At 37.3% G+C, this 16,130-nt stretch overlaps 1 protein-coding gene across 1 annotated transcript; it reads left to right on the forward strand.

Moving 5' to 3' along the window:
- Positions 1 to 760: 760 nt before the first annotated feature.
- Positions 761 to 1,300, forward strand: LOC127150373 (uncharacterized). Its single transcript, XM_051088076.1, has one exon. The coding sequence runs from the start codon at positions 761 to 763 to the stop codon at positions 1,298 to 1,300; it is 540 nt and encodes a 179-aa protein (XP_050944033.1).
- Positions 1,301 to 16,130: the final 14,830 nt, after the last annotated feature.

Below are 16,130 nucleotides of genomic sequence, written 5' to 3' on the forward strand. Positions count from 1 at the left end.
TAGTCTTTGCGATAGAAAATTTTAAGAGCTAGATTGTCGGCTCCAAATTTACGGTACACTTTAATTATTCTATGATCAAATATCTCGTGGTGAAAAGGGATGTTAAGCCACAGTTTATAAGATGGGTATTACTGCTCCAAGAGTTTGATCTGGAGATTATAGATTTCAAAGGTACCGCTAACTAAGTGACGAATCACCTATCTCATCTTAGCAATGAGCCATTTCAACGTGAAAAGAGGGAAATTGAAGATGATTTTCCTGATGAACAGCTCTTCCGCGTTGAAGTAAGGGAACCCTAGTATGAAAACGTAGTAAATTATTTGGTCTGTAAAACATGCCGCAAGACTTCAATAGCCAACACAGAAAGAAGTTATTTTATGAATATCGTTTCTATAGATGGGATGAGCCCTTCCTTCACAAATTGGGGCTAGAAAAAATACTGAGGTTGTGTGTCCCTGAATATAAGATAACTGAAATACTTGCCAAGTGTTACGAAGCACCCTATGGAGGAAATTTTGGAGGACAAAAGACGGTTTCAAAGACCTTGCAGAGTGGGTAGTTTAGGCCTACACTATTACAAGATGCAAGGAATTTTATGGTCAAGTGTGACCAGTACCAGAGGACGGAAACATGTCTCAATGTAATGAAATGCCCCAACAACTCATCATAGAGATTGAACTCTTTGATGTATGGAGAATTGACTTCATGGAACTGTTTTCTCAATCTGGCAGCCACTTATACATCTTGTTTGCTATCAACTATGTCTCAAAGTTGGTTGAGGCAATATCCTGCACGAATAATGATGCAATTACAACAAGAAATATTTTTGAAAAAGAACATCTTCTCGCCATTTGGAAAACGTGGTCAGGCGGAAGTTTCTAATAGAGATATCAAGAAAATATTGGAAAACGTGGTTAATTCATCCTACAAGGATTGGGCTGATCACCTGGACTCAACATTATGGGCTTATCGCACCGCGTACAAGACACCTATTGGAATGCCTCTTTACGGGTTAGTCTTTGGGAAAGCTTGCCACTTACCACTAGAGTTGGAGCACAAGGCTTTATGGCCATGCAAAAAGTTAAACTTCGACAATCACACTGCAAGAGAAGCAAGGTTACTTCATTTAAATGAACTTCAAGAATGGCATTCTCAAGCCTATGAGAACGCCAAAATTTACAAGGAAAAGACAAAGGCATGGCATGATCGCCGTATATGTAAACAAGAATTGCACATTGGACAGAAAGTACTACTCTTCAATTCATGTTTACATCTATTTTCGGGTAAAATTTGTTCGTGATGGTGAGGGCCTTTTGTGGTCAAAGAAATCTTCTTGCATGGTGTTGTGGAAATTAACTCGCTGGATGAAAAAATTGTATTTAAGGTAAATGGTCAAAGACTCAAGGCATACCATGAAGAAGAAGACCGCGTTTTAAATTTTTTGTGGACTTATTTCAAATGCCATTATAAGCATTACCCTAAACGCATCAATGCATTTGTACTAATCGCATGATCATTCATTATGCAACATTACCTTTTGTGCATCAATTTTATAGCTTTGTTTTCGTTTCTTTTTTTTTCCATTTGTTATTTCTTTGATTTATTTTCTTCGCGACGTTATTGCTTTCCTTTTACAGTTTTCTTTACTACTTTATTTAGTTAGCCTAGGTTACTCATTTTGGCCCTGTAGGGGTTAACAGAGGATAATGTCATGCGAGCAAGAGGGTGACCTGGAAAGGCATGCAGTGCACAATTAGGTGACAAGGTATCAACTTTTTCTACCCAATTTTAGATCACCTAGGGAGTTGTGCATCCCGTAGTGGAAATCGAAGCATTACACTCATTGTAACGACCATTTCTGCTTTCGAAGAGAAGTGTTGAGTGTGTCAGAACACATTAAATGACATGACCCTGTAATGATTACACTTTCGTTTATAAATAGCCAAGAGGATTCCCTTTCGAACTTTTTACACAAAACCCTTGAACGCTCGCATAGAATTTTCTTTTCTCTCAAACATTATGCCTTCGTCAGAAACTTCATCCTCCAGTCGGAAAACTCATCAAAGAACCCATCCATTCTTAAAATTCTTGGCTGATAATAAAAAACAAAGTTCCAAAATCCCCATCAGTTCCAAATTCCTATAAAAGAAGGAGGAATCCACCAATTCCTTGCTTGCCAAAAGATCAAGTTTCAGTAAACAACATGGATCTTTTTCGCAAAAGCCCAAACCTAAGGGCTCTACGAAGAAGATCATCCTCAAACCCAAAACTCATGAAACACTTTCTCACAACCTCTCCGTTAGACTTATTTTGAAACAAGCGTAAAGACGAAAGCCAAAAGCCACAGACTCCATTCTTGACGCAGAGGAATGGATGAGGGAAGAGGAAGAAATTTATGAAGATTTGACGGACTTGAAACTTGGATTGAGTACTGTGGATCTTGATGATGATATCCAGCTTGGATACAAGTACGTCAAGGATAGTGCGGGAAGGTGCATTTGGGCATTAAAAGACCAAGTGCATTGCCGGAAGTTGAAGTTCTGACGGATTACTCAGTAAGAGTATTGCATTTCTTCAAGAGCTTAACCTCGAAACGAAGTAGAATAAGCGAGAAGATGCAAGAATGGAAAGGGCTAGGGAAGATGAAGAGAAGAAGAGAGGAGTAGGAGGCGAGACAAAAAACAAAAGCTTGTAAGGAAGACAAGCGTCTCCGCCAATCTTTTATGGAGAAGAAGAGAAATGTGGAGTTCTAGGCAGGACCCAAACCAAAATTGGTGGAAGTATAAGCCGACAAAAAGACAAACTGGAAGAAGCTCAATAGGATGAGCATGAAAGTTGAAGAGGTGGCGACGAAGAACAAGGTTGCTGAAAAACAAACTATGGACCACCTTGAGGTTGCGGCGGAAGAGTTTACAAAAGGTTGACAACATGATTCCATTGAAACCAAGGCTCTTACCTTCTTGACTAAGAACAACCGCCTAACCAAAGAATCTTAGGAGCAAAGATGGGATATCTAGACCTGAGAATACCCAGCAAGGGAGAGTATTGAGCGCCAAAGAGTTGGAAAAACTGATAAAAATTGAGAATGGACTATTCCCATTTACGGGCTCACTGTCAGAATTTTTTTGCAGTCTCGTCATTGCATTTGAGTGGGAGAAATTCTTTGAAAAGGAAATAAAGGTTTGCTTGGAGCGAAGTTCCATCTGGTAGAGTTGTACGTAATGGTGGAAATGGAGAAGGTGGAAGAATACCCTGGCCACCAACTGATCAGCAAGCCTACTCAAGGTCTTGCAAATAGAATGTTAAAGGTAATCACATGGCCAAGCGCGGAGTGAGAGAAGATGCCTACAGAAGGATTGTAGCTATACCCACACCAATTGACAACTAAAAACAACATGTTGTTATTCTTTATTAAGAAGAAAATTCTCTTCACAAGGCATGACAATATGGTGCTGTTCGAGTACGTGATGCTTCTCTATTGTATACTCATGAAAGAAGCGTTTAACTTGGGCCATATAATGCAATGGGCTCTCCTTGCCAAGATGGAGAGCTCTAAAGGTGCCAAAGCCTTTCTTTCAACCATTGAGGAGTTATGTCTCAAATACATCCCCTCTCTCGCCTGACTACCACATACTAATATGGCACGAGGTTGATGTAACTTGGCAAGACTCAACAGAGTCATAAATGTCCATCAGGATAAAGAGGAAGAACGTTGCAACAAGACATTGGGGAAGAATAAAGTGAATGATGAAGATGATGAAAATGCTTCCCCACCTCTTCCTTCGCTAAAGAAGAAAGTTAAGTAAACCTTAAACTTGAGCAGAAAGAAAAGGTTGAAAAGACAAGAGAAGTAGCATCTGAGAATGACCCTCTGGTATGAAAAAGTAGAAAAGTAATCACCAAGAGAGCCATTGAAGAAGAAACCCCCTCCCCATCCAAGTCCATAGAACTTCAAAACTACCCATCCCTACCAAAAAATGATCCACCTACCCTTCCCATGCACCAAGAAGAAATCCCAACACCTCTTAGCGATTCTACCATCCTGCCTCCTCCACCACCACTACCACAACCAAAATTACCCATCTCTCCCAATCAGCGAAGTCCTTGTTTGGCTGTGACCACAAAAATCACACTGGCCCATCCTTCACTCAACATATCCTTCTCGCCTTCTCTATTTCCATTCCATTCCAACAATGACCTCCCTCCCACTTCAAAATATCAAACTCCACAAGCCTCTCATTTGCGACAATATTTTGTGTTACATAGCCACTCGCCTTCCCACCAACCAAGTCAATATGAATCAGCATGATCAAACCTTAACATCCCTGTATCAATTTATCTAAAGAGGATGAAGCGACAACGAATGAGGGTGAGATTGATAGCCGCAGAACCTGGAGAAAAGAATGATTGTTTATAATCCACTCTTTAAGGGAAAATAGTTTGTCCTTGATGAAGCTGGTGAGACAAGTTCGGCAAGAAGAGCATCTCTTGAACTCGAAGTTCCTGCCACAACTGATGGGGATCTCCCTGATTATCTAAACCACAATCGTGGAGCCCATGCTAAAAAATTTTAAGAACGTATTCAAGCGATAGTACTTTATCGCTGAAGATAATCATGATATGCTACTCAAGATCCCCAGGCTCTTCAGGGAGAATGAGTTCATGTAATCACAAATCTTCGGACTCAATGCCACAGTGTCAGATGTCAATGCCACTATAACTGGTTTAAACACCACAATCTCTCAATTATCCTCCCTGGTCATTCATTTAACTTCAGCAATGGCCAATCTCACCAACCTCGTAATTGCACTATGTAAACAATCATGTTAAACGGTGGAAAAGCATGATAGGCAGTTCGCCGCTCGAATGATACTCACGTGGTCTTTGTACAGTGTGTTCCCCAATTGGTCATCCCGCCCGACTTGGTAATGCCTTTTCCTCCAATCCACCCAACCAATCCAGCACCTGGCAAACTTGATCCTTGCCCGAGAAACTAAATTTTGGGGTGTTATTGTTATATTTGTTAATAGTCCTTTTTAATCTTGTTCTTTTGTAAATCGTATATCTACTTCGTTAATTAAATTTCTACAAGTCCATATTTCCTCTATATTATGTGTTATGCTTTTTTTTTGGCACTTGTTTCATTTTTGTATTCTTTGCACACTTTCTTTTGTTTCTCGTAAGATAAAATCATGATGACCCTTATGAAAACTTTAATTTATCTTGTATCTAGCGATGACAATTTCCTTAGCGAAATGAACCTAGTAAACATTTTTTGTTTCTTTAGGTCAGCAAACTTTACCTCAAACCTCTTTTGTAAATTTTTCTAAGTTCATCTTATCATTCACTTTTTTGCAATAAGGACCTTGATGCATTCTAAATTTGGGGGATCCGAGCTAAAGTGCTCGAAAAATCAAGGAACTTTTTCGTTTTCAAGCTTTTCTACCTTTATCTAAAAGAAATTACTTATTCTTTTATTCTAAATTCAATTGAAATAAGAACTCCAATGTTGCCGCCTCTCGCAAAAAGTAATAAAGAAGCAAAGAATGAAAGTTCGAGAGTAAGTAAATAAGTGGCGATAAGAGTTGAAGTTGAGGAGAGGAACTGACTCATAGAGTACCTATGATTTCTCACTCAATGCCTAATAGAAATAAATAAGCAATAAGAGTTGTTGCCAAAAAAAGAAAAGAACTAAGAATTTTTGAAAGAATAGACATTTCGTAAAAACTAGAAATAAGATTTTCTTGAAATGAACGAAAGTATTTTAAAACTTAAGCCTGCCGCGTTTAGAAGCTAGAAATATTTTCAAGTTTAAAGTAGGCGAGGAAAGGATGATATGCTGGAATTCGAGATGGATTAGAAATGCATTTTAAGAAGTTTAGCAAAGTCCACAAAAGAAATCATGTATAGAATCTTGAGATGATGCTTGCCGAAAAGCATTATTTTAAATTCAGAGGTGTGATAACTCGTAGAAATACATGTTATTATGCTATTTTATGTAAAATAATGAAGTCTTATCGCATAAGAATAGAAGAAAATAGAGGAAAAAAGTATGGAATTTGATTAACTTGTGCATGGTGGTCTATAAACGAACTTCATCCCTATTTTGTTGCATTTTACATGTTTTTATCACAAGATAATAGACAAAAAGTAGTGCTCATGATAAAAATGTTACGGGAGGAGACATGTCCATCCAATGCAGCTACAAGCAATCAAGCTAGGTGATCTGATGCACTAGCAAACAGATTTGGTCGGCACGAATGTCAAAAAAAGGAGAAAAGGACGTCTGCGGGAGCTGATCAACTTTTTAGAGGCATTAATGATGCATGGAATATCTTATCAACATGAATCCTCACCTATAAATAGAGTCCTCTACTTCAAGTTTGGGAGCACATTCTTGGTCGGAGAGCAAGTTCATTTCATCCATTCTTTCTTCTTCCCTTGTTTTAGGTTAGAGCTTGAAACAAAGAGAGAGAAAGTTCTTCCCACACCATTTTCCCTTCATAAATAGGCCAAAATTAGAGTTTAGGAGGATCATAAATCATACTCTCTGCCTTAACACATGCACCATCAAATTGCAGAACATTGCAATCCAGTTGGCACTTTGAGTGGATGGAGAGTCTGTTGTGGGATCGTTAATGTATAATTGGAAACAAGTATATGAAAATTTCTTAAAAGTTCTACCACATGACATGAAAGGTCTGAGGGTACCATCTTTCTTTTTCACAAAAAGCACTGGTGCTCCCCACGACGAAACACTAGGCCTGATGTATCCCTTGTCAATTAGTTCTTGTAACTGCATCTTCAATTCTTTTAGCTCGCTTGGAGCCATTCTATACGGGGCCTGTGAAATAGGTGCTGTTCCTGATAATAATTCAATGGTGAACTCAATCTCTCTATCAGGTGGCAAACCTGACAGATCATCTGGAAATACATCAAGAAACTCTTTCACCACAGGAACATCTTCTGGCTTTAGCTTTTCTCTCTGCACTACTACGATGTGTGCAAGAAACGCTGTGCAACCCTTCCTCAGTAATTTCTCAGCTTTCAAAACTGAGATTAAACTTCTAGAAACGACCTTCCTCATACGTCTAAAAACCACTTCAGCAAAGCCTGGTTTTCTGAAAACCACTTCCTTCATATGGCAATCCATAGATGCATAGTGAGCAAATAAGAAATCCATTCCCAAAATTACATCTAACCTCTGCAACTCTAGTGGTAGCAAGTCCACTAGCAAACTGATACCTTCTACTAAAACTTCATAATTACGTAACACCTCATTAACAAGTAAAACGTCACCAACTGGAGTGTATATAGCTAACCCCTCAGATAAAGGCTCTAGCATCCTATTCAACTTAGTCAGAAATATACTAGAAACAAAGGAATGCGTAGCACCTGGAACAAATAAAACATCTGCAGGTACATTACAAATAAGAATCGTACCAGTAATAACGTCTGGTGCGTCCTCCGCTTCTTGTTAAGTCATAGCATAGACTTTTCCCTGTTGCCTCGGTCTTCCAACAACTCCCTTTTGCCTTGCACCACTGGTGTTCTCTGTTGGAACCACTGAAACTCTCGATTGCTCAACAATCTAGGACCACACTCCCTGATCTCTCTGAACTGTCATGTTCAACTGCGGACAATCTTTCTTGAAATGTCCTGGCTGTCCGCACTGGTAACATACACCGGCACCTACCAAACACTGACCCCGATGGTTCCTACCACAACTCGTGCATGGTGTTCGCCTGACGGTTCTAGCAATGGACTCCTGACCTGGTTGCGATCTTACTGTTGATCTAATGGGTTGACTAGGTATTCTCTGGCTCTGTCTCTGAAAAACGCTACCATAACTCACGTTCCTCGATGCTTTACCTCCAGAGCGATTCTTAAAATCTTGACGGCTTGAAATATTTATCCCAGGCGTGAACCTCCACTGCTCACGGCCACTAAATCCACTAGCTGTTGAAGTCCCACGACTAAGTTCCACTGCCGATTTCTCTTCTGTTATACTCCGCTCCACACGAAGGGCAGTCTCCACTAACTGAGAGAAATTCGTGCACTTAGCAATGGCTGTAACTGGGGTACGTATTTCAAAACGCAACCCTCTTTCAAACCTTCGGCACCTGTCACTCTCAGAAGCTACAATAACGTCAGCATACCGTGAAAGCTCGGTATACTTCTTCTCATACTCAGCCACTGAAAGTGATCCTTGTTTCAACCCCAGAAATTCATCCCTCTTGGCTTCGCAGTATGTGCTGGGATAATACTTATTTTCGAATATGCCTCTAAAAGTCTGCCAGTCTAAAGCACATGCATCACTGCGCCTTGCTAATATAGATTTCCACCATCCTTCAGCCTCTTTTTGCAACAAAAATGTGGCCAATCTAACCTTTCGCTCCTCAATACAATTCAACCAGTTTTCTACATCAGTTGGATCTGTGGAACCTTCAAACACTGTAGCCCCTAACTTCTTCAGTCGTTCAATTTCGTATGCCTTTTCTGGATCACTAGGCTCTGCTCTATCTGGCCTTCCTATTTCCTGTGTAGTTCTCGCAAACTACTCGTTTCCTGCCCCACCTCGAACTCCTAGGGTACTAGATTCCCCTACAGATGGACCTTGGATAGGACCTTGCATCCCGTCCTGATTCTGCCGGCGTCGTCTACCAGTACGTGGTGGCATGACTCCTATAATATGTCAACACATTAGACATACTATAAATACTTAACTCAAATGCATGATACTAAATGTCTACTCACATATTAATAATAATTGGACTCACTTCTACCCTTACCTAGACCATATTCCACTAGTTCCCTTTAAGCTAACTTGACTTTCAATTATTTACTTTCCAGTTTCTTCTTAGAGCTAACCGCTCTACCTTAATTCCCATGGAGCAAACTGCTCTGATACCAAGTTGTCACATCCCCTCCCGGACTACCTGCTACCTTAGACCGAAAGATGGCGTGAAGCCGACGAACAACGCTTTTCTGTACCTGTATCTGTCGACTCTGCTTAAAACTTTCATGTGATGAACTTGCCAATCTAGTATATAAACTATTGTACATGCCACAAAACACAGCGGATCCTAGGCTAGTCAAACACAGCTAGTCAAACACATACATGAAGTGTACCTCAAAATTTACCGATTTCACGAGTAAACCTAAAGACACCTTAATCAAAATATAACCAACAAAATTTACACAACTATAGCTCCTAAAGCTTATACAAACTGTGGAGTATCTATAACATAAAAGGGTGAATATACATCACAACACAATAGACTCTATGCCCAACTCAAAACACGCACTGACAATCAATAATGAAGCTTCCGTAGACTAAGGCAGTCTATCAGGCACCGGGAACTCGATCTCTACCTAGAAAATGGGTAAAATATTTTGGAAAGGGTGAGCTATGAAGCTCAGTGAGTGACTCAGTTTAAAACTATGAATTTAAAGATAAGAGCACGTGAAAACTTTACACATATAAATCTATTTATACAAGTCGTAAATGTAAATGTGTAGTAGTAAGAATAGCTTCCTTAAATACTCAGCATGTTCATCATTGAAATCTAGCAAGGCATATCAAGTATATCGAAGCATTTTAACTAACATGACGAATCTACGTTATGTAGGGTACACCTAGTACAACAACGTTTACAAGCACTACGATGTAGTGGGGCCCGCCCAGCACTCCCATCGTCTTTGTCGTAGTGGGGCCCGCCCAGCACTCACGACAGCCTCGTTGTTACGGAGTACATTCAACGTCAACAACGGAATCTAACCAGTGTGCACACGGTAATCCCTAGCCTCAGGCTCAAGATCCCAGTCATGTAGTTAATGAAAATTTCATAAATCATCTTAAAATATTAAAACATGTCTGCTTATAAATTTTACACAAAGCTCGAACTTTACTCAGCTCTTTCCTGGAAAATTGTAGTTCTTAAAACAAAACTTTATACTAATTCATGCTTTGCTTAAAATTTTGTGGTTTAAATACTTTCCAAACATTTAATATCTACGTGCTAGCATAAATTTCTTTAAGAAATCTAGTCTCCAAATGTATACTTGAAAATAGTTATGAAATTCAAATATCTTTCATGGCTTCGTAAACAAACATTTATCGCATTCAATCATAATAACAATTATGGAAAATATTTCAAAGGTTGTTTTGTCACTCACAGTCTTGGGCTAGATCCTTGGTCTATAAGCTCGGTTTAATTCTTCTCGGCCTGCCAACAACCCAACCGAGTATTAAAACTCTAAACATTCTGGTTTCCTAAAGATATACATAACATGTCGCACCAAAGATGACGCTCACGAAAACAAAGCTTAAGAAATAAAATCCTATTTCAACAATTCTCTAAAATTTCCAGATTTCTAACATAAACTTCAAAGGACTATAACTTTCTCAATACTTAACCAAAATGACTGTTCTTTATATCACAATCTTCATTTTGAGATCCTCTAAAACTTACTTGAAGACATATAAATTTGATTCTCCGTGCATAAACACATATAACCCTCAAAACAGAACCACTTCTAGAATCGCGCGCACACGACCTCTTTAACTTGTCCCTACAATTTAACTGGTTTTTAGTCGTTTTTGGTTTACAATTTCTTTATGAAAGTTGTAGTACATTGAATAAGCTTTCCAACCATACTAAATAGAGATTCTAACTTCACTGATACACTCTAAAATACAAGAAACACCAGAGACCTCCTGATTTTGAGTAAAAACCAACTGCCCTGTTTTCTTCATCAAAAAGCACGAAATGAATATCCGAATTTGCTCCAACGTTCTTCATAAAGTTTGTTTGAAAATGAGTTAACTTTCAGTAAATGTAAATCTCACCTCTTAATTCCTTTTGAAGAGTTCAAACCGAATTAAAAACCAGTGATGTGCAGAATGAACTAAAATTCAGCCATGGATACACTTTGCTTGAGTTCTCCTCCTCTTCTTCAACCTCAAAATTCTAGTAAAATTTCTCTTCTTCTTCCAAACTCTCTCTTAGAAGTTCTCTGCAAATTGAAGAAGGAAAAAGAAAAAAAAATGGAAGTTGGATGTCTTCAAAAATCTTGGCGATGAAGGGAAGAGAAGAAGAAGAAGAAAAGAAAAAATGAAATTTTCTTCTCCTTTTCTTCTTTTTATCCTTTCTTTTCTTTCTTTCCTTTACTTTATTTAATAAAAATATTTAATATATATATATATATATTTACACTTAATTTCTATTTTCTTTTTCTTTTTTTCTTTCCACATTTAAAGAAATTAAACCAAGAAAATATCGGGTTTACAAAACATGTTGAAACCATAGTTAGTTAATCATACTACCTTCTTTTGTTCACAACTCTGCGATACTTTTCGACGTGTGTGTGTGTGTGTGTTTATAAAAGACTCCTAAAATAAAGGAAGATCTTTTATCTTCTTGAATATAAATAACTCATTAAATAACAAAAGAATCTCAACAATTCTTTTTGACAAAAATACCAACAAGTCTTATTAAGAAATCTAAGCTTGAAACTCATGCTTGAAATCTAATAAAAAAAATCATGTATCATACATAAATTCATAGTCAAACATGTAAAACATTTAATCATAAATAACAGTTTTAGAAAACGTTTCAAAACATTTTTTGTCGAGTGCTAGATTCTTGGTTTATAGATTTGACCTACTTCATCTTGAACTGTTAAACAAACAAAAATCGGGTATCAAAATTCTAGATTTTCATGTCCTTTCATAAGAGTTTAAAATGACATACATCCTATGACATACTTAATAACACATTAAACATGTCATTCATGAACTTTAACTTAAGAAATAAAATCACATTTTACACCTTTTTGCCAAGAATTTCAGATTCAATGACTAAACTTGAAACACCCATAACATTCTCATTACTTAACCAAAATAAGTGTACTTCATATAAAAAATTTCTTTTATTAAGCTTCTACAACTTACTTGATGGAGTCAAAATCAAATTCTTAGCCAATTTTTCCTAGCATTTCTCGAAACCAAGGTTGCTCAGAATTTGCAATTTCTATAACCCTACATCTTCTATTTGAAATTTAATCTACTTCCAATCATATTTAGCTCCAGTGATCTTCATGGAAGTTATAAAGAATTGAATAAACTTTCCAATTATACCTGATAGAGCTTCTAAATAAGCCTCTACACTCTAGGCTACTTGAAAAACTAGAGGTTACTCAAATTTGGCGAAAATCCTCATACCCAACTTCTCCTTGAAAAATCATCAACTTTCCATCAGAAATAGCTTAAGCTTGCTTCATGAAAATGTTTAGAAAATGAATTAGCTTTCAAACATGTTAGGCCTCACCTTCCAACTCTTTCTGTGTAGCTTGAACATGACTAAAAGCAAGTTGAAACTTAGATGAAATCAAAAAACTACCATGGATGTTTTTACTTGTGCTTCCCTCAACCTTCTTCACCCTTAAATTTAGATGTCTTTCTTCCTCTTCCTTTCTTCAGCTTCTCTCTAAAAAATCTATGCTAAAAAGGATAAGAACTTATGAGAATCTGATCTTATCGGTGAAGGAAATCATTAAATATAATTGCACTGAAAGACCATTTTTCCTTAGCTTTCTCTTATCTTTTTTATTCTTAATTTACTTCCCTTTTTTCCTTAAATTTCATCCCTTTGTTATTTCTCTTTTCCTTTCTCCATTCAATTATTTTTCCTCTTCATTTTTCTTTGCTTGAAATTCATGTATTATCTTGCCAAATAAGCTCCACATACAAACAAAAATAAACCAACATTAACTTGAAACCTACCTTTAACAACTTACTTCTAAAACTTAAAAAAATTAAGGTAGGTAGGAAGGTTCTGGTAGGCCCTCTAATATGCTTCTATATTGTAAAGTGACAATTACCAGATCATGTATTGCGATAGTTTAATATGTTGCAAATCGCACACATCATTGTGCTTTACAGACTCGACACTACATCAAATTGATTTAAGAGGTAAATACGATTAAGATTGGCATAAGGTTCATGGGGAGTATATTATGATGTGTCATACATGTCATGATCGTTGTGCACAAGGGAGAAGCAACACACGAGTCAACTGTATCAAATAATGCCTGGTACTTTGATAGTGGATGTTCTTAACATATGATCGAAAACAAATCTTCTCTGAGTTGAAGGAGTGTGCCTCGAGTCATGTTACATTTGGAGACGGTGGAAGAGGCAGAATCATACCCAAAGAAAACATTGATAAAAATAAGCTACCTTGTCTAAATGATGTTAGATATGTGGATGGATTAAAAGCCAATCTGATTAGTGTGAGCCAACTATGCGATCAAGGTTACAGTATGAGTTTTAGCAAAGTCAGCTGTGTTGTAGTCGACGAAGATAATCGAGTTCTTATGAGACGTAGTCGACAGGCACATAATTGTTACCATTGGATCTCTAATAACTCAGACGTGTGTAACTCAACTAAAGAAGATCAAACCTGGTTGTGGCATAGGAAGTTAGGACACATTAGCTTAAGGAGCATAGATAAAGCTATAAAAAATGAGGCTGTTGTAGGTATTCCAAATATAAACATCAAAAGTAAATTCTTTTGTGGAGATTGTCTAATTGGAAAGCAAACTAAACTGCCTCACAAAAGTCTAAAGGAATGTTTCACAAATAGAGTTCTTAAACTACTACATCTAGATCTTATGGGTTCGATGCAAACTGAAAGTCTTGGAGGAAAGAAGTATGTTCAAGAGATGTATGAACTTAAATTGGAACTCACTAGAGGGTGTGGAACGACATGTACTGACTATTGGAATATCCCCCTACTACACATAAGGGGTGTATCATGGAGAGTCATTAAGCTTTAGAGGTATAGAAAACTTTGAGGAACGAATTAGTAGTAACCTTTTTGATGAAGGAACTAGTAGTAGGCAGTTTAGTGAAGAAAATGATATGTTTGGTATGCTAAATGATTTACATGTCCCGATTGAACAGGAAGAGGAAACGAAGGAACGTCGTTTGAAAGATGAAATACCGAGGAATATTGAGGTAGATATAGATGAAGATAGAACAAACATATTTCAAACTCATTGAATGAAGCACGTAATGAGTTGTACCTCGGTTGTTCTGAATTTTTGTCTTTGAATTTTTTTGTTAAGTTGATGCATGTGAAAGTTTTAAATGGTTGGAGTAATAAGTCATTCGACATGTTGTTAGAACTCTTAAGAGCAACATTTCCAATATGTAGTAGTACTATCCCTAGTTCATTTTATGAAGCCAAATAAAAACTTCGTGACTTGGGCTTGGGATACGAGACTATTCACGTGTGCAAGTACGACTGTGTATTGTACTTGAAATAGTTTGGTAGGACGGGATGAGGATTGGCACTTCCTCTGTGACCACTACATGAGTCGTACATCCCAGGTGAGCAACTGAACCCTTTGTCATGGTTAATTATGATTTCAACTTTTAATATGTATTCTAAATAATATAATTGTTTTCATGCAGAAGCAATCACGAATGAACAAGGCTACTAGACAAAAGCAGCCTTACAAGCATAGTAGCGAGTTAAAAGTCGTTTCTACAACAACAACACGAGCTCACTGAGCAGAGAGAGGAGCCGATTGACATGTAGAGTTATTTTGGTAAACACACGTTCGTGTCCCAGGCTGCAGAGGATACGCATGTAGGTTATCCAACCAACACTTCTGCTTTTATTTGTTCTCTTTAATATATAATATATTTTTTACTTACTAAGATACTTTCTAAATTTGTTGCAGCATCAAATGCTAGAGCTCTAGTCCCAGCCTACCCTAGAGGGTAGTTAGCCACTCTTTGAGGATGAGATATGCGAAACGGTATTAGGTAGACGACCGGGCTACTAAAAAAGCATTGGTTGGGACCCAAGCCGAAGGCCAGCAAGATGATGAATGCGAGCAGTTCCACGACGTCATGTCTACAGTCTACAATAGAGCTTCAGTTGCAGACTAAGATTGATCAAGCTAAGTAACAGATTGAAAAGCAGACAAGAAATCACGAAGCGTTAGCTGATAGAAAACATGACTTAGGAACAGCAAGGACCACCACATGATCCCTAGCTTTGCGGTACGTATATATGTTTTCATTATTCTTAAGTTTTTGAAATGACAGTATACAGTAATGATATGCATATATATGCACTAAACTTAGCCACTTTTGTATCATTGTAGAACCCGTGGTGTAGAATGGCGTACAAGGCTCGTTAGGAGACGTATAACTTTCTTTGCATTTTTTTGTATTATGAACATTAATTTTTTTGTATTATAAACGCTATTACATTTTTTGAACTTCTTTATATTATGAACATCAAATTTTTTGTTGTTGTGTTTTTATTTCGTAGTTTACTAATTTATTTTGAATTTTCTTTAATTTAATCGAAAACGAATGTGAATATTTCAGAAAATAGAGACTCGATTGAAAAACATTACAGGAAAATATTTCAGGAAAAAATAAAAATTACATATTTTCTGACGCAATATAAACGTCGAAAATATGATACAAACGTCATATTGGAGATAGTTATTCCCGATGCCAGGACAACGTCGGATATAAACATGCCAAGAGTAGTTATTTTTGACGGATCAATGACGTTGGAACTGTGGACATCGGGGATTACTTCTTATAGACGCATCAAAGACGTTGGTAAAGACGAGTTCGAAAGAAGGCGATTCTCGATGCCTTGTTGGTGATGCGTCAAGAATCGTGTTTAAATTTATGTCTTAAAACTCGTACTTTGTTATTTGATTCAATAAATTTGTTATTGAATGCTATAATCTTAAAACCAATAAATTAAAGTCCAGAGGCTATTTTACTAAGTTTGTCAATACACTTAAACTTTATGTAGAGACATAAACATGGATTAAGTTCAAGTTAATAGCCCAAATAGTCTATAGTGTATGAATAAGGTTGGGCGCCTTTTTCTGGAAAAACACTATGGACGCGGCCCACTCCGTAGTTAGTACAAACGATATAGTCCTGAATCGTTCATGTGAAGACATGGAAGTTGAGGCATCTTATGTAAATAGTTTTCATAAGACTGGAACCACGAAATAATCACTTTTAGTTATAACGCGGTAAACTATATGAACTGACTATTTCAATTATGATGATCTAGGTA

Source organism: Cucumis melo, chromosome 7 (assembly GCF_025177605.1).
Source record: "Cucumis melo cultivar AY chromosome 7, USDA_Cmelo_AY_1.0, whole genome shotgun sequence".
Taxonomy (NCBI): Eukaryota; Viridiplantae; Streptophyta; class Magnoliopsida; order Cucurbitales; family Cucurbitaceae; genus Cucumis; species Cucumis melo.